General features: G+C 30.5%; 2 protein-coding genes across 3 annotated transcripts; both read right to left on the bottom strand.

The window, feature by feature from the left end:
* Window positions 1-2,827: 2,827 nt before the first annotated feature.
* Window positions 2,828-4,394, bottom strand: LOC107871199 (AT-hook motif nuclear-localized protein 15). The gene has a single exon (XM_016718043.2). The coding sequence runs from the start codon at window positions 3,897-3,899 to the stop codon at window positions 3,015-3,017; it is 885 nt and encodes a 294-aa protein (XP_016573529.2). The 5' UTR covers window positions 3,900-4,394; the 3' UTR covers window positions 2,828-3,014.
* Window positions 4,395-14,227: 9,833 nt separating this feature from the next.
* Window positions 14,228-16,009, bottom strand: LOC107872644. 2 transcript variants are annotated; one of them, XM_016719274.2, is made up of 2 exons: window positions 15,869-16,009; window positions 14,228-14,849 (listed from the first exon to the last, which is right to left on the bottom strand). In XM_016719274.2, the coding sequence occupies exon 2, from the start codon at window positions 14,827-14,829 to the stop codon at window positions 14,287-14,289; it is 543 nt and encodes a 180-aa protein (XP_016574760.1). In that variant the 5' UTR covers window positions 14,830-14,849; window positions 15,869-16,009; the 3' UTR covers window positions 14,228-14,286. The 2 variants fall into 2 exon arrangements, with proteins under 2 accessions (XP_016574760.1, XP_016574762.1); XM_016719276.2 differs by having other exon boundaries at window positions 14,228-14,884; window positions 15,869-16,007.
* Window positions 16,010-20,157: the final 4,148 nt, after the last annotated feature.

Genomic DNA, 20,157 nt, shown 5'->3' with positions numbered 1-20,157 from the left:
CCTGCACTAGTACCAAAACAAATCATTTTATAATACAAATCAACAGATATTAATTCCACTTAACGTTGGCTTATAAACATGGAAAGATAAGGATGTTTACCAACTCCAAAAGGACCAACCAGGAAAAACAATGTCGAAACTTGAGTGGTCTCCACAGTAATGAAACAATGATGATGAATAATGTGTAATGAAGATTTTGGACATTGACAACAATGGAGGTTTTAGTTTTTCTTTTTTTTTTAAGAAAAGACATGGGTTACAGATGAAAATATTGTTAGAAGAAATTAATTGTTATGATAAGTTGTTGTTGGGATAAAGTTTATGATGATAATATGGTGTAATGGAGGTTTTGGACATTGATAACAATAGAGGTTTTAGTTTTTTTTTTTTTTAAGAAAAGACATGGATTACGGATGAAGAACGTTGTTAAAAGAAATTAATTGTTATGGTAATTTTATTGGTGTGATAAAGTTTATGGTGGTGAATATGATGTAATGAAAGTTTTGGACATTGATAATAATGGAGGTTTTAGACATTGAAGAAGAAGAGAAAAAATTAAATTAAAAAGAAAAAAGAAAAATTTATAAAAATAATAAATTTATTATTTTTTTGAATTATGCTGATGTAGTGCTGACGTGGCGGCGCGTGTAAAATACCACACCACATGCAAATGGTATAATGCCTGACAAGATGTAAAAAACATCACTTTTTTATAATTTATGAATGTGATAGGTCATTAATATAATTTAAATGTGACTTCGATTTTCTTATATAATTTGAGTGGGAAACAATGCCTTTTCCCCTCTTTTTAACTCATATTTTAACAAACATGCAACATTCTCATCTACCTAGGCCACATTTTATTATCTCCGAAAAAATAAGATTATTACTAATTTTACTTTAATTTTTCTTTTTAGTCATCAAGTAGCAAGTTGGCAATATTGACTATATATTCAGACACTGTACCATAAAGAGGACAAATTAAGGGTCATCCAGAATTAACACCATTTATGACAATTGCAATTAGTGGGGAAGGTAAAAAAATTAACCAGGTTTTATTTGTCATGTTTAGACTTTGACACACCACTAATGAAAATAATTAATAACTTTTTTATCATAATACTCTTATTAAATAATATTTATATTGAGTCTTAAAATTAATTTAAAAAAAAATAAAATTTTTTTTAAAAAAGATCGTATTTTCTTGATATGTCAAAACTGACAAAGTAAAAGTAGACATCTGATTAGAGAATGAATGACAAATAAAAACAAACACAGAGTGTAACAAATAGCTCAGTTGATTAACTATTAAAACTTCAATTTTGTTGGTAAAAGTTAGTTTCTCTACTTTGAAATCTTTCACTTTGTTTACCCCTCCCCTGCCTCTCATGTAATAATTTTTTTTTTAAGAAATTACCACATATATGGGAATTGAATTGACAACTTATATATGTAATTATGTATTAATTGTACCTCTTGACCATTATACTAGCGCGATTAGAAGTTTTCTTGTGTTAAGAAGTTTATAACAATTAACATAGTATTTGACTTGGTATGAAAAGAATTAACTTAGTAAATTATACATTATTATTAGTATATTTTTTAAAAAATTTAGACAATGAAAGATTAATATGAACTGTAAGAAGCAATTGGTAGCATTGAATGAGATACTGACACTAGCAGTTTGCCAGATAAAGCCAATTTAATTGACACACAAATCTAACAATTTTCTTCCTTCTGATGAAAGCAAAATAGCCAGACTGAGAAATCATATTTTTCAATTAACCAGACCAAAAGAAAATGTCCGAGGTTTATCTTTTTAAAATAAGAAAATCGTTATTTTTCAGATGCGCAGACGATACAGGAGAGATAAATCGGACTAGGCAAGCGAGTTCAAATTGTTAAACCCGAAAATGAATACTGAACAAAAAATTAAAAAAAGAAGATGAAGAAGCTATATTACCTTAAATATAACAAATTAGCACAACAGTTACTGAAGAACCATAACTAATCCCCAGCCATAATAAAAGCAATATTCAAATGAAGTGGTAGATTAAATACAACTATGATTAATCACTTTTGATTAAAAGCCTGTCTAGATGAGACACTTCAATTTTCATTAAAATCTGAAAGAAAGTTACTAATCCAAACATACAAAATCAATGGTGGGATGAATAGGAATTCAGATATCTTTAGCCGGAAATCTCTGATTCAAACTCGGAGAATGGGTAAATTTCTAGTAGGCAGCACTTCGATTCGAGCCTTACAAATGGATAAATTTCTAGTATGTAGGAGCATTTCTCATTTGAATTAGTGAATACCAAATAATTAAACAAAATTAAAATATAGTTGAAGTAGGACAAGTTTCTCAGGAAGATCCACAAAATCTAAAACTACAAACACGATACCTAGTTTTCAACCTAGGTAACTAGTTATTGAATAAATAATTCTACCGAGATGGTTAGCTATTAAAGATAACATAAAGATTGAACAATACTATCAAATTTAAATTCTATATTAGTCTTTGAATATCAACAACAAAAATAACTACTTCTAATTCTACAACCAAGTTAGGATTGACTACATGAATCCTCAGACTTCGATCATCGTAGGATATAAAAAGAATGACACATCAAGGAAGTAATAACTACGTCTCAGTACTAAACAAGTCGACTAAATTCTAAGTTGGTCTTCGAACATCATAGTATATAAAAAGAATGACACATCAAAGCAGTAATAATACCTGAATCCCTGCAGGATAAATCGTACTGATTCTTCTTCATGTGTAGAGAAGATTGTCTTACCTACATCAAGAACAATTCAACAATTTCTACAAAAGAGTTTAGCTTAGAGAACAAACCAAATTGATAAACTTCTAGGGATACAAAAGATACAAACATAACCTAAAACCTAATTAAAATGAAAAGATTCACAAGAAATACAAATAGGATCATAAAAAGTTAACAACATTTTATAATCTACTAATAAAATTTACTAACTAAAAAAGTAACTAACTAGTTATATGGAGGATGCCTTGAAGGAGGAGGAGCCCAAAAAACTTCATGGGTCATTTGTTCATTAGGCAAATCATTAGTGGGTAAATTGTACATTGAATCATCAGCTTGCAAACTACCAGAATTTTCATTTCCAACCCCTGAAGTTGTATGTAATTGCATTTGCATCCTTTCATTTGCATTATCCTCCTCTTTCTCATCCTCATCTTCAAATGGTAACCTTTCAAATGTTGCATTTGTGAAAGTTGCAGCAATAACCATAACTGGCCCTGATGCCATCAATTCCCCTACAACATTTCCTCCAACAACTTGTCCTTGGCTTCCAGCCAAGTACACAGTTAGTCCAGTAGCCCCTACTGGACTATCCGGCGAGGGTAGAATCGCGCCGGATAGAGATAAAATCTCGAACCTACCGTGCAACGGGATCACGCCTCCGGCTGCAGCCGGCTGGCGTAAAGTCACGTTGCTTACTATGCCACTCCCACTCAATACTGACACACCACGTCCGCGCCTGTTCGCGAACGTGGCGATGCTTTCTACTATATCACTTCCTGATTTAATTTCCAACACGTGGCTTCTAAGGGTATTTGGTGTTTCTTTAGTTACCACTATTGGTGGTTTGGGTTTGTTCTTTGAACCCTGTGGTCTTCCTCGGGGTCTACGCCGTCCAGCTCCTGACGAGCTGGACGGTCCACCTCCTTCATGATCACCTTCAAGAAGCAATTCATTTGGATTTTGATTGTTGTTGCTCCCACTACTATTCGTCGTGGTGGTTGTATTCATGAACTCTTGCTCTCTTCTCATGCCGAGTCTGTTTGATTCGATTTTATTTTCTTCTTCCATTGGATTCATTGCTATATTTCCAGCCCACCATCGGTTAGCCATAGATTACCTTTTTTCTTCTTCACCTAAATTTCTTACTAACCAAGGAAGAAGAATTTACAAGAAACTTCTCTTTTTCTCTCTATTTTTTATAATAAAAAATGTGTTTGGAGCGAGCCAAAAAAGTATTCTTCTTGGAAGCACCAACCAGCTGCTATCTTCATTTACATTGGGGTACTAAATACTTGAGAGTAACAACACCAACAAGAATTCCTCAGAGCCAAAGGACGAAATGATTTAACAGACCCTTGCACTTATTTTCATTTGTCACTTCGATTCTTATACTCTATGGAGTTTCACTTCATATTCAGAAAACTCCATGTACCAGGAGTACCTTTTTGCATTTTATAGGAAATTTGAACCCTAGATCTTGTTGTAAGCATAAGTGTGAATATTTATTTTTGGTTGAGTTTTGTTTTGTGTGAAGTGTGAACAGAGAAAGATACTTGAGGCAAAGGATTCTCTTGTGTGTACTAGTACTAACCTTAATATATTCAGTTTTTTCTTCCTTTGGGAACATCACTTTCTATCAAATATTTTTTCATATTCAGAGTTTAAATCCAAAATCTCTAATTAAAAGAGAAATAACCTTATCCACTTCATCATATTATTTGATAATAGTTAATATATTCAATTGGTACTATGGGGAATCTATGTTTTTGGGTTTTCATTTACAAGTACTTCAAAGATTTTTCCTTTTTCTAGCCCAAAAAAAAGGAAAATTATTTCACAATACTAATCATCCACTTATTATTTAATTATATCTTATTCCACATTTTATATATAACCAGAAAGTAATATATTTAAAAAATTATATATCTTTAAAATACGGTACTCAAAAAATTTATGTATGTGATGATGTATCATAAGTTAACTATGTATTGTGAATTAATTATGATCATAATTTATAATACTCAATCTATTAACTTACGTATCATGAATTAATTATATATATGATATTTGATATTACATATTATGTATTAATAAGATAATATATTTGTGAAAAATAATATATCCGTCTAGCAGTTTTTTGAAATTTTGCGTAATATTGAAAGAATATGGAATAGGAAACAATTAGCTCTAGGTAATAGTAAAATGTATCTTGTTCATAAAACTAGTTCTTTTGTCCGTTTTGAATAAGTTTTTTTCATTTTTTGTTTTCAGTATGTCTTTTTCCGAAGCACTGTGATGTTGGATCAATATTCCTTTAGTATTTTTATAAAAAGTATTTTTATATTTAAAATTTTTATATTAATTTTTAGAAAAAAAATAATATAATCACATAAATAATACTTAAAAATTTAAATTAATTTTCTGTCAAGTTAAATTAAGACGATTAAGATTCGTTTAGCCATAAAACTTTTTTAGTTTTTTTGGGAATAGTTTTCACTTTGTTTAAATACAAGTGTTCTTTATAAAAATTGCAAATACATTTGAAACTGTTTTTAGAATATGAAAAACCCAATTTCTTTTAGATTTTTTAACATTACTCTTTTTCAAATTTACTCTAAAAAAATTTATAAAATAATTCTATTTAGATTACATTTCACATTTTAAAAAAAAAAATACATATCAAATTTTAAATATTTAGTATAAAAAATACTACAATCAAACACAACTCTAATAATTTTAAATTATTAAATTAAATTAAAAGAAAAAGTTATGATTGCAGATTTAGTGACACACACAACATTTTCATTAAGTATGTTCGAAAATTAAAATATAATGCTTGACCTTTGACCCTAAAATTTCAAGGTGAATTTCAAATCACTTCAATCACTGAGCAAACTTCTAATTTCACGTTTAGAAAATTTAAAATTATATATATATATATATATAAAAAAGAAAAATTAAAAATATCTTATTCATATCGAACATAATTTTTTACCTAACAAGAGTTTAAATGAAGCTATCTAGGCAGAAGTAACTTTCCTGAAGTGGTTGTACAGAAATGCAGGGTTTCATGGTTGTTGTCAAGTAGTAAGTGGTAATCGTTTTTGTGTTGTCAAAATATTAAGCTCTCTATTTTCAACTTTCTGCCTCACTTTTCTCTATAATTTGACACATTGCTTTCCCATGTGCGTCCTCCTACTTTTTTTCCATTCATAGAAAGTCCATTTGACAGGTAATGAGCATTGCTTGGGATAATTTGGTAAAGCGAACACGAATAATACTCCCTCCGTTTCGTTTTTATTTCAATTTAGTTATTCCTCTTTATGAAATTAAGAATATTTTATTACGTTCTTTCAATACTATCCTCAATATTAAATGACTAAATAAAATATATTTACTTAAATTTATATTTTTAAAGCATAATTAATAAGTCTAATTTGATAAAATAAATCCATAATATATATTTTCTTAAAGGGAGTGTCAAATAAAAAAGGGTCAATTATTTTGAAACGGAGGGAGTACTGAAAGATGCTTCGTTGTTCGAATTTTTCAAAAATATCAATAGATATGTGTTGAATTTTTTTAAAAATAGTGAATTTTTAAAGAATTCGAGATGAGTGTGGTCATATTTTTAGATAGTTCGAGCAACTTAGAAATGAAGTATTAACATTATTAAACTAATTACGTATATTAAATTATTTATGTTGATATTATTTTTTATGATAATAATATATTTAATAACATTTCATAAGTAAGCAGATTTGAAGCAGCGGTGGAGTCAGAATTTTTATTAAAGAAGTTTAGAATCGAAAGGAATAAGCACACGAACTCAGGGTTTAACATCAACTATATATACATAGAAAATAATTTTAATGATGTATAAATAGGGGCAGAGTCAGCCTTTTGTTAGGGGGTTCATTCGAATCTCCTTCGATAAAAAAATATACCATTTATATATAATTAAAATTATTTTTTATGTAATTATAATAGGTGTTGCACCTCTTCCGATTAAATTTTATTTGAATATTAAATCTCCTTAATTAAAATCTTAACTTCGCCTCTGTATATAAATAATATAAAAAAAATTAATTCGGCTAAAGCTCAACTAATGAAATGTATAGTATTTCGTACTGTTAATATCATACTGATAAGTAAAAAAAATTACTATATGTTACGGGGCGGTACATATATTCAAAAGTTAAATTAACAAGTATATAGTAAAGAGACGTCGCGTTAAACCATTTAAGAAAATTATTACTTTTTATTGACTGAGATTGCTCGATCTTTATTTGAAGGGATAATTATCAAATCAGACAAATTTCTATACTTTATTTATCAAATATAGTGAGACTTTTTCTTACAAAAAATCTATATGATTCAACAGTTTCTTAAAATAGAAATTATAATTATACAATGTGACTCTCAAAATGTAAATTAGTCATGTGCCTTCAGTATCCTCTTGATGCATTTATGATAATTGTCATGTTAACATGAAATCATTATCTCAAATTAGGGTTTGGAATATGCATTGAACTTGGTGCATTATATTGTTATCAACCTTCTAGCGTTCATGTGGATGAGGTTGCTCCACACTTAACCAGAGATCGAGAGTTCGATCTTGGGTATGGAGAAAACTTTGTTGGGAGCGTTGTCACCTTAATGGGTCTTGCAACGCGTGATCCGAATTAGTCGGGCTCCAATGCAGACATCGGACACCGGATGGAAAACCGGAAAAAAACCTTCTCGCTTTGATCTTTAAATCTAGGTTAGTCATCACAAGTAATATGGTGAAATGTCCCTAAAGCATTTGGTAACATTAGATTAAAATCAATAAATATAATGACCTCTTAGACTGAGCTTTGATTCGAACCTCAAAATCAAAATAGTGGAAATATAAAAGATAACTACATATTAGTCTTTAAAATTGGATATTCATGTACCAAAACTCAAAATCTTATAGTTAGATTAAAGGTCGTTGTTTAAACTAAGGTTCAAATTGTGAAAATCGACTTGTTAATGGACATTGAAAAAGAATACTATTCACGATCATCAAAAATATTACTTAACGACACTCTAAAAAAGAGTAAGGTTGAACTATATATCAAAATTTACAATCGATATCAGATCGAAGCCTTATAGCTAGGTCAAAAACTATCATAAATCACATCTTATATTAGACTATAAGTCTTCGCTATGTAGCATATTGCTCCTATAACAACAATAGGAAAGTGAATAAATATATATATGCATATACATTTTATTTATAAAAACTTAGAGCTATAGTACGTATTGATTTATTTTAGTTTTTAAGTTTAACCACAATTATTTAAAATAAGTCTTGAAAAACAGCCTCTAACACAAAGTTTCCTCCTTTTCCGCTGTCCTCGACCCGCGGGAGTATACAATGACAATGTTAGGACTTGTAAAGTAAGACTACATATAATACACCCTTGTGCTGATGTCCTTCTCCGAATTCTACACATAACGAGAGCTTTATTACACCGAGTTATTTTTTTTAATCAACTTTAATATAATGACAATTATTCAGCATAAGTCTTGAGAACAGTCTCTGTAGAAATGTATGATAAGAGTTTTATATGATACATCTTATATTGGATCCTTTTTTCGAATTCCACACGTAACGAAAATTTTAGTTTATCGAACTGTCGTTTTTTATAAATCATCATAATGATATGGCATTTGCTGATTGGTTGCATGAAGGTCTAAGGTAGCCGTAGCATTTGGTGAAGGTTGGACTTCCAACCCCTTCCAAAGATTTTAGGGAAGTGTGTTTGTGGGGACAAATGTTAGTGTTAGTGTAGTGGATGGGCCATCACCATCATCGACAAGGTATCGACTATGGATTGCTAATGTCTCAAACATCCCCCCTTCGTCCCTTTTTCTTCGCCCAACTATTTCTCAACTAGTTTTTTGACCCATCACCCTATAAAGGGAAAAAGTTCATATACACTTTTAAACTATTAAAAATGATAAAAGGTAAATATTCTTCGTTATATTTTTAAATTATTTATATTTCATATTGTCTAATTTTAAATATATATATATATATATATATACCTTCTAATTATTAAAAATATTACGTACATGTCCTTTAGATAAATGGTGTGCGCCACGTGTCCTTATTCAAAAGGAATTAATCCATTTTTTCTTGATAGTTTATGCCTTGATCTGCCGGCGAAATGTTCTATGACCGAAGTTGAAAGCTAGTTTTTGCTCATGCTTATTTTTTGGCGAACCAAAACCAATGCGGTCACAGAACATATCTTTAGAATGAGGATACGTGGGCGAAACTCGCTTCTAACTCCGGTTGTAGAACATATCTCCGACAGATCAGGGATAAATTGTTAAGGAAAAATGTATAAATTTTGAATGAGGATATATACGTACTATTTTCAATAGTTTGGGGTATACTGTTTGGTTCGAAATCGAGAGGGCGTCATGTGGAAGCTAATAGTTTGCAAGTCAAAACGGTGATAATTAAGATGACACAAAACTAAAATAAAAAATATATAATATCAAAAACATATTATTGATATGATTCGCTCAATTGACCTATGTATTAATAACCTAACTCAAAAAGCATAAAAACTAATTGAGAGAAAATCTCTCCCCAAACAAAACTCAATTGACAAATTCACACCGTCGTCGTCGCTTGGCTCGGCTTCAAATTTGAATATTTTGGACAGAATTTATTTGAACAGTCCGAAAAATCAAAGGAAAAAACGCAATAATTTTTGCAATTTTTGAACCTCCATTAATGTGCATGCTTCTGCATGCAGAAACGATGGTTGCGGCTGCTCGAAGAGACACAACTCTTTAAGTAAAAGACATACTGTTTCGGAAAAAAATAGGACTGTTTGAATGGTTGTGGCTGTTTAAAAAAAGACACATTCTTTCTGATGGACAAACATGACTGTTCAGAAAGGATACACCATTCCGATAAACCATTCCCACCTTTCGGAAGGGGCACCTAATGGTTATATAAACCTGCATTTTTTCACAGGTTTAGACACAAAATTTTCTGTATTTACAAACACTTCTTGTCTTCGAAATACTCCGTATGATCATCTAATCATTGAGTGAGTTCGAAGAGAATTCGATCGTTTGAGGTACCACTACAGTCAGATTGTTAGACCGTTTTATCCTTGAAGGAAAATTCCGCAGCCTCGGGTACTTGAGGAAAAATATTTACTTAAGGAAACTCCGTGAATTCGAAGGACTTGGCCTTGTTCTGTTTCATCTAATTTTCTGAAAAAACACACTTCTTGTGTTGAAGTGTTGCATAACTTCTTAAGTGTTCTAGTTTTATACTTGAACTTGTATTGAAGTTTTTGTGCCGAAATACAGATTTTATGTACCCAAAACAACAATTTTAACGTGAAATAATTTTACTACAACATAAGTGTAAATCTGTAAAAATAAGCATAGTTATGGGTGACCGCGACCACATTGAAATAGATTTGTGCAAATTGAGAATGTGTTGAACTGTGATTATATTTCACAGGAGTTGTTGTTGTTGTTGCTGAGGATGGAAAAAAGACTAACTCGATATACTAAAGTTTCCCTATGACAGGGTTCGGGTAAGACAGGGGCATCGTGTCCATTAGGCCACTTAAAGACAATTACCCGGGATCTCATAATTTTGAGGGCCTTATTTTCATATATAAATAGTTATATATTATATATAATATATATATATATATATATATATATATATATATATATATTAATAAAATCTTTTGTTAGCATTAAAAAGGAAAACAACGGGGGGTGGGGTGGGCGGGAGGGATTAAGCTAGAAAAATAATTTCACTTAGACCTCATTAGAGGTTAAGGTGCTCCTGAAAAAGGGTTAATCAAAAGGGTTTATTATTGCTGAGCTAATGAGGGGTGGGACGCTCCTGGAGAAAAGATCTATTGTTGCTGAGCTAATGAGGGGTCTTAACATATATATGCCCCTCGTTAGCACTTGGTCTGGGGCCTCCGATATGGTTGAGATGTTACAAGGAAAGAGTCTGACCAAAAAGTTCTATTGTTGCTGAGAATGGGTTAAGCAAAAACAAGGTAAAAGATTGATTGTATCCAGTTTCCTTGGTCACAACAAAAATATTATCTTTTTTTGTTTTGCTGCAAAAGTAGCTTTTATTATAACAAGGACATTTAAAAGTTATTACAGACAGAAATCGTCTGGGTAGAACCCAAACTTGGAAAGTCTTTTAGAAGTTCTTGCAAAATAAAGAACGGTAAAGGTTATTGAATTATTATCCATGCATTGCATTTGAGTTTTTCAAAAGCTGCCAACTTGTCCGCTATAACATTTGCCTCTTTGTAGATATGACGGATTTCAGGATCTTTCAGCAGTTTAATGATGGACCTGCAATCAGAAATCATGTGTGAGTTGTCCTCATTTTTTTAGTTTAAAAGTTGAATGAGTACCTGTGAATTTGTTTCCACAATAATAGGAATCAAATTCTTTTCAAGAGCCAAATGCAGCCCATGGTACATAGCAAAGTTTCTATTTGTAGAGCCAATGTGGCCATGTGTGAGAAAGTTGTTTCAGCTATACAAATTCCATCGTTGTTTCTGATAATCTCCCCGCCGCCCCATAGTTATTAGAAAGAACAAATGCACCATCAATGTTAAGCTTGTAATAGCCTAGTGAGGGCGCATTCCATTTGATATTTATGATGAGGATTTTGCGATGGCTGTTTAAATTTTCTTTAGTATGCCCTAGATGAAAGTATTCGATAGCATCCGATTTTATTTGTTGGGCAGTTAGTTGGTTGGTCCAATGTTCAAAGAGAATCATTTTTATTTTTTCAAATGGACCAAAGAATTAAAGGAGTTAAAATAGAGAAAGGTATGAAAATGTTACCGCAAAGATTAATGGTATTATTAGAGAAGCATAAATTTTTGATGTCACGTACAAAGTGGTTCTCGGAAGGAGAAAGTCCAAATTGGGTCCAAATTGCTAGAGCTTTGGGACAAGTTAGTAAAGCATGGACACGAGACTCCGTTACAGTAGTGCATGAACGGCAAAAGTTTGTCCGGATTACATTCCGCTTATTTATGACCTCAGTTGTAGGAAGTTTGTTTAAAGTGGTGAGCCACAAAAAGAGTTTTATCTTATTTTGATGCTTATCGGGAGCAAATTGGTTGATGAATTTAGAAAAAGTATACAAGCTGAGGATGTGGTGAACGAACCTAGGAAGGAAGCATTCCAGAAAAATTTATCCCGTTCAGGTTCTATTTGTTGAATATAAGAATTAAGGATAATTTTTAAAATATCCAGCGTTTTTTATGAAGATATAGCCGAAGTATCCCATGAACCATTAGAAATGATTTTCGAAAGAGTTTGGTTAATGTCATGTCATGTTAGAGGACCTGGATGAGCTCGCGAAGATTACTATTGTTGTAGAGCCATCTATCTTTCCACAGATTTATATTGTTATCATTTTTCACATTCCACGAGATACCTTTGGAGAAAACTTTTTGATTTTTACTAAGATGTTTTCAAATGTAAAAGCTAATAGCCAGGTGGTGAATTTGATTAGCAGAGAGTCTGTTTTTATACTTACTTTGGAGAATTTTGATCCATAGTTGAGATTTGTTTTTAAGGAATCTCCAGTTAAGGCTTGAAATGAGGGCATAATTTTTTTCTTCGAATTTATGGATGCCCAGTCCTCCTCGTGCTTTTGGAAGGGTGATGAGATTTTAATTTGCATGATAAAGTTTTTTATTCTTGTTAGTTGTACCCCAAAGAAAATTCCTCTAAATACGATCGATGTGGTGAATTATTTTTGTAGGAAGTAGGCTAAATTTGCATTGCGTAAGTGGGGATAGCTGCGAGAACTGATTTGATAAGGGTGATTCTTCCAGCTATATTAAGTATTTTGGTCTTCCAACCCTTGAGCTTGTTATTCATGTTATCAATTATGAATTGATGGTCCTTTTTTTTGGGAAGGTTATTTGTCATGGGCAAACCTAAGTACTTACCAAAGTTTGCGGAGGAGTTCATATTAAGGAGCTTTACGATTGGGGTTACAATTTCGGAAGAAGTGTTGTTAGAGAAAATAATTTTTGATTTGTTATAGTTATTTTTTTTGGCTAGATAATTTTTTAAAGTCCTGAAATAAAGTATTAATGGTGGTAGCATTCTCCAAATTTGTTTTTGTGAATAAGACTAAGTCATCAGCGAAAAACAGAAGGGATAATGCCCGGGGAAGAGGTAGAAATTTTAATAGGGGTCCAACTGTTTTCATCAACAGCCTAGTGAATGAATGTGAAAGTGACTCCATACATATGATGAAAATGTAGGGGGATAATGGATCTGCTTGTCTAATACCTCGACTTGGCGTAAAGGTATCTGTTGGGTTTTCATTAACTATGATGAAGATAGAGGAGGTAGTAACACATTTCATGATTATGTTAGTGATTTTTCGAGAAAAATTTAAGCTTTGTAGAAAATAGTAGATAAAAGACCACTCCCTTCTATCAATCGCTTTTTCCAAGTCAATCTTTATCATCATTTTCTTTAAGTTTCTGTTAGACTTGTGAAAAGAGTGGAGGGCCTCTTGCCTTGGGACGCCTTTTACAATTTTCTTCAATTTTGAAAATTTTTGTTTTCCATATTTAAATTGAATTCAAATTTTCCCATTCAAAGACTCACACCTACCTGAGTCACTTCTTACTTAGGCAAAACAAACGCAATTGTTAATAAAGTCTATTTCTCCAAATCGCTCGACAGCACAAGTTCGATGTACCAAGTATCTCACATTCATCGTAAGATTCAGAAAAAGGTCGTTTCTGTAAAAGGTGTAATATAAGCAATTTATTCTGATGCAAGCATCAACAATTAATTTCACGTTTAGAATCTGTAACTTATAGTTCACATGAAGAAAAATTTATTACTTCTCCACGCCTCTCCTTTTTTCCTAGTAGTGTTTTTTTGGAGGGATTTCTATACAGTATTTAGTATTCATATTGAAATTCGACTAAATCTGAATTCACTTCGGAAAGTCCCTCTTTGGGAGCTAAAGCACTCCCTAACAAAAATAATTTCATACCCATGAAACTGAAACCCCAGACATCTAATTAAAGAGGAGGAATGCATACTACTACACCACAACCTTTATTACTCCCTCCATTTTTTTTATTTGAGTTGAACACAGCTCTTAATAAACCCCTTAAATTTTATAGCTTTTTACAAATCAATAGTGATTACGTTTATTGAAAAAGGTCAAACTATTTGAAAGATTAAAGAAGTACTTAGAAGGAATTAAGGGATGCATTCACTTTTTTTCCCTGCTACTTAGTATTGACAATTATACCTTTAAAAGCACCTAAAATACCAAATTTAGATATTTATCTTTTATACCCTCTCTAAATTTGTTGAGCAGAAGGATTCATACGCTAAAATTACTAAAGCTAATGTTCCATTAATGTGTTAAATTATCAAAAAGTATACATTGATGAAATTAACGAGTGAAAGCATAAAAAACAATACAAACATAAGTAAGTAGCCCTAACGGAACAAAAATCACAAGTGGAACAACAGCTCCATAAGTATACATACTCCCACAACCCAAAACTCCAAGCTTGATTTGAACCACATTGATCAATGCAAGCATCAAAAACACCGACCCGAGAACCGACCCTGCAGCCGAGACCAAGTACCCGAACCGGAGGGCATTTTTGTTGATGACGGCCAAATCAAGAGTCAATACAGTTGGAAAGTGAGCTGACTTAGCCAGTCGAATAGCTTGCTTAAGGCATAAAGCAATGAGGCTAGAAAATAGGAAACAACTAAACGAGTAGACGTGGAAGGCTACAAGGTCCTCAGCGACCTTGGAGCCCGCCAAACAACTAGGGTCTTGGGAGAGACTATTGCCTTGATCGTGCGGGTTCCAAGCTAGCCCTATGAACACGGCTAGGGTGAAAAGGGAGTTGACATTGATGATCCCGTCTAGGGCTGAGATGTGGATGGTGGTCCCCAGTCTTGGGACCGCTCCCTCGCACATTTTGTAGTATTAGAATGAACCTGAGGAGGATTCAGCATTTGAAGTTTATAAGTTCCTACAACGAACTCAAATTAATACGATACTATTAACTAAAGTCACTTTTAGATATATCTACAGTATCTAAGCAAACGTCTCAAATGGAACCTGAGGAGGATTTAGCATTCGAAGTTTATAAGTTCCTACAGTAACCTCAAGTTAACACGATACTAGTAACTAAAATCAATTTTAGGTATATCTAAAGGATCTAAGCAAAAGTACCAAAATGAACGTGAGGAGGATTCAGCATTCAAAGTTTATAAGTTCCTACAGTAATCTCAAGTTAATACAATACTAATAACTAAACTCGCTGTTGAATATATATCTGGAGGATCTAAGCAAAAGCTACTAAATTGGTGAATAATAATAACTTAAGCCAAATGGCACATTACTTTTACAAAATCAGTATATAATGAACATTGCCCATTCCCCTTACAAAACAAATAAATGATCTCCCTATTTTAATTTAAGTGATATTATTTATACTAACAGTCTCGATTAAATTTAATACTAATTAAGACAGATATCAAAAATATTCACCTTTAAAACTTAAAAGATCAAAACTGTAAATTTAAGTGACATTATTTATACTAACAGTCTCAATTAAATTTAATAGTTACGACAGATATCAAAAATATTCAACTTTAAAACTTAAAGAGCAAAACTGTAAATATGAATACTTAAGGAACTATTTTCAACTTATTATCAAAGATGAAGGATCATTTTTGTCATTTTCTCTTAGATCTACCTATGCAATCAAGCACCACATGGAAAATCCGGTAAAAATTCAGATAATTAACTAATTAAGCTATTAAAATTCTCCAATTCCTAAATACTAATTTGTTACATGATTCCTTTTCCCTTCTTTTTTTTGTTTTCTATTTGTGTTTGATACTTATATTGGACCTCGATTAAATTTAGACTCATTTATGAAATGTAGCTGACATTTTAAGAATTAAAACAGATAAAAAAAACAAAAATAGAGAAAAAGAAAGGAACTTACAGGTTAATTACTGAAATAGTGGAGAAAAAATTGCAGAAAATGTATGCATAGATGGAGGAAAGGAAAGAGGAGGCAAAGAGAAATAGAGCTTGGTTAAAAAGAAGAAAAGGTAAAGAAGGGTTAGATCTAAGGAATTTTTGTGATTGAGGGTAATATAGGAATTATGAAAAATTATGAAGGATACACATGTAAAATCAGTAGTGAGCTACATCTAACTTTCTTTATAGTAACTAGGGGTGTACATAGATCGGATTGGTTCGGTTTTTATTAAAAAGGAAAAAAATCAATCATGTCGGTTTATTAAAACTATAAATCAAATCAAACCAACATAAAATTGGTTTTTTCGGTTTAGATTTTAGTCGATTTTTCGAGTTTTTTTTATTTTTTTAATAATATTTAGTTTTTACAATTATATTGTGATCGAAAATTAGATCAAATATGTTTTCACTCATGTGCTAATGAAAAATCATAATGATGTAAAAATGAGTAGCGAAAACTCTCTTGAAACTAAAAAAAGTGAGATGAAGAGTGAAAAATTTAGGTTTGAAGTTTATATTGGATTTTGGATCATTTAATTAGCAATTAATGAACAAATATTACAACTTAAAGGCCCAAATCTAAATATATATCTACATCTACTTTCAAATTATTGAAAATTACTAAAATTAGTTGAAAAAAGTATTTAAAAAATAGATTATAATTAATATTTTATGTATAAAAAAGTTTGAATATTATATCTATACTATATTAAAAATGTGAAGGGCCTTAAAAATGACGTTTGAACCTTTTTCCCTTTATTAGAAACCTCTGCAATAGATAAAAACGTCTTTTTACTATTTTTCTTAATTTATTATTTAATTAGATTGAAGACTCCTAAAATATATAGAAAGAATCCTGATAAACTAAAAACTTCTAGTACTTCATAATTTAAAATTATAAAGAAGAATAAGTAGAATATTATGAATAAAATTGTAGGACAAGTCAAAGTTAAAAAGCGAAGAAATCGTTCTGCACGTAAAAAAAAAGGTGAAAAATTTATATTTAATTATATGATTTATAAAAGCAAAACTTTATAAATAGAATAAATTTAATTTATTGTTCCTACGCATGAGTTTTAGGATTTAATAACAACATATATTTGTTGATTTTGATTATTTAATCTAGGTAATATTTAGTACTTCTAAAAATAGAATTTTGCCTTATATAAAAAATATTCTTTATAATTCTATTTAAGTAATATTTTGGATCAAAATTTATACAAAACAAATTTTTATATTGTACTTTTGCTTTTTATTTTAGTTTTGATTCACGTGTTTTCTTACTATCATTATCATCATCCCTTTTGCCTTTATTTATTTCTTTTAAATCATACCTTTAAAGATTATATACGAAGAATAATAATCAACAATTGACATTGATTATCTCTTTTGATAATTTCTTGTGTTTCTCTTTTAGTTGAAAGTTTCTGATCGAAAAATTGGATAAGTATGTTGCCGCCGAATGAAGTTGTCAAAAACTAAAGGTTTATTGCTCTTTTTTTCTTTTACTTTCTTTGCATAATCGTGACATAATTTTGATTATCGTGACATAAAAAGGGCTCCAATCCCATTTTTCTTTTTCTTTTTTTAAAAAATCAAGGTCACGAATCAGGATAGGACATTAAATTTTTTTTTATTTGTGAGTCATGTTTTTTGTAATATCGTAACTTTTATGTACAATTTAACCACTATAGAAATCCATATTATTTGTAAGTGAGACATATTAATTGTTATTTATGTTAAAGAAAATCGTAATATTAATTTATGAGAATAACATAAAAAAGGCTTCTATGGAATATAATTTCAAAGAACTAAACAAAATCGAATCAAAAAAGTTGTTTGTAGTATAGTCATTTTCACCAATATCACATTATGCATAGTATCCTCCTCTATTGAAGGTTGGGTTTGATTGAGTTGGTTTTAGTTTATATGTGAATGTCTTGGTTACTTGTAATCACATTTGAATATTTGATCTTCATAATCTAAATTTAAAGATTTGATGATATGGAGCCACATACAAATGTAGATGTAGGAATTCGACTAAATATAATTCAAATATTTACTTAAAAAATATGACTATATAGATTTGAGATATAAACACAAAAATTTGACTGATATTTATGTAAGGAGGAGGATCTGAACGCTTATATATAAAAGGTCGTTATTCAACATTCTTCATCACAAATTTTTAAAGTATTATTCTCTCAATTATTTTTGCCTTCGGCAATATTGTATTTTGTTCTCTAGGAATATTTCTTTTATCATCTTTTGTGCATGTAATTGATAAGGTTTTAATTTCACTGTTGTGTCCAATTTTTGTCTTTTTTTGGCATAAGATTTGTAAGCAAGAAATGTTATTATAATTAGATATCTTTGTAAAAATTTATAATCCACTCTATTTGAGTAAATTACTATTTAACTTTTTATAATAAAGTTATATATAAATATCTATATAAGCTTTCGCAATAGACAAAATCGTCTAATTTTAAATAATCAAAGGTTACACGTGCGAGACACGTGCGGTTAAACATATATATTATGTCGGTTTGATTCGGGTTTGGTTTGACTTTTTTTTTGTCAACACCAAACCAAACCAAGAATGGTCGGATTTTTTTTTCTTACACCAAATCAATCAAACCAAACCATAAGTCGATTTTTTTTCTCGGTTTGGTTTGGTTCGTCGGTTTGATTTAACTTGATGGTTTGGTCTGTACACCCCTAATAGTAACAATTTTTTTTTTTGGTAATATTGTAGTAACAATTTTAACATTTTGATAGATATACTACATGAGTTTAAGTTTTTTTAAATATTCTAAATACACTATCAGATAAGCTTGACCTACTATTGTAGGTTACCCAATTTTTTACATAAAAATTTTAAAAAAAGAAGAAATTGAATAACCTGCAAATCAAGTTTACCTAATAGCGTAGAGTATTTTGTAAACTGACATGAACAAAATTTAAATTCATACTACATATGAGTTCCAATTTTATTGAATATTATTTGTTTATATCTCCATTCCGAATAAAAAATTTCGGGTTGAATTGCAATACACAAATAGAAATTTTGCCAATCCATTTTGGTTTTATAATTGGTCCAAATTTGGAATTCACCAATATAATTTTAAAAAATTAAGTTCGCCCAATTCAACAATATGATTTTCGGAATTTTTTTTAACCATGATAAGTTTGAGCCTTTATTTCATTTACGGTGAATATTGAATGGTTAAAAACACACTTAAATTATCCTGTATTTTGAGTTTCATATTCGAACTATCAGGTGCGCGAATTTCATATGCTATCACAGTCCATTTATCAAAACACACATCAACGATCAATTATTCATTTTTCCTACATAAAATATCATCATCGTTAGCAAGCAAAAGTATATGATACAAGAATGACACTACTGTCCCCGTTATGGCAAATTGGACCCAAATTTTTGGTCCAAATAGGCCACCAATTGTTGGGGTATTGAATTTGGTTCTTTGTTACACATACAAAATGTCATTGTGAAATGAAGTTGTGTTCCTCTCATAATAAACATTGTGGGCATCTCTCTGGGCCAAAGTAGAAGGCAGGCAAATCCTTTTACAAGACACTAAGCCCAAATTCATTCCATCCTTTTATAATGACAAAACTTCACCTTAGACTTCTCCTAACTAACTTCATGGTCTAAGTTTTACTAATTACATTTTATATAGCCATTAATTAATGATTAAATGTACTTAGAACTCATTTATACAATATAATCAATATTAATTTAAAAGAAAAGAAATAGTAATTAATGATCATTATTATCTCCAACTTCCCCCAATATTCTCCTTCTACATAACAAAAAATGCTAGTGATTCTCCTTCCATAATAGACCCCTCTTTTAATATAAACATATATAAATTAATTATACTTTATACAATTGAATTTTAAATATATGTATATATATACACACACAAACATTGAAATTTTATAATTATGTATAATGTATAATATACATATGCATATCAACAATATATTGTACAAACGTATAATATTATACATATACAATTAAACAAATAAAATATACATATGAGACAAATGCATTTGTGTAGCATATACACATGCATATCAACTATGTCTTGAATAAGCATGTACATACGTATATCAATGTTATATTGTATAAATATATAAGATTATACATATACAATTAAATGATTAAACATTTGTATATTAGGATCCTAATGCGCTGATACTCATACTAATATTTGATGCACA

The sequence above is a fragment of the Capsicum annuum genome, chromosome 5, assembly GCF_002878395.1.
Source record: "Capsicum annuum cultivar UCD-10X-F1 chromosome 5, UCD10Xv1.1, whole genome shotgun sequence".
NCBI lineage: Eukaryota > Viridiplantae > Streptophyta > Magnoliopsida > Solanales > Solanaceae > Capsicum > Capsicum annuum.
Note: the sequence above shows the minus strand (reverse complement) of the source record. Positions and strands in the feature narration are given on the sequence as shown.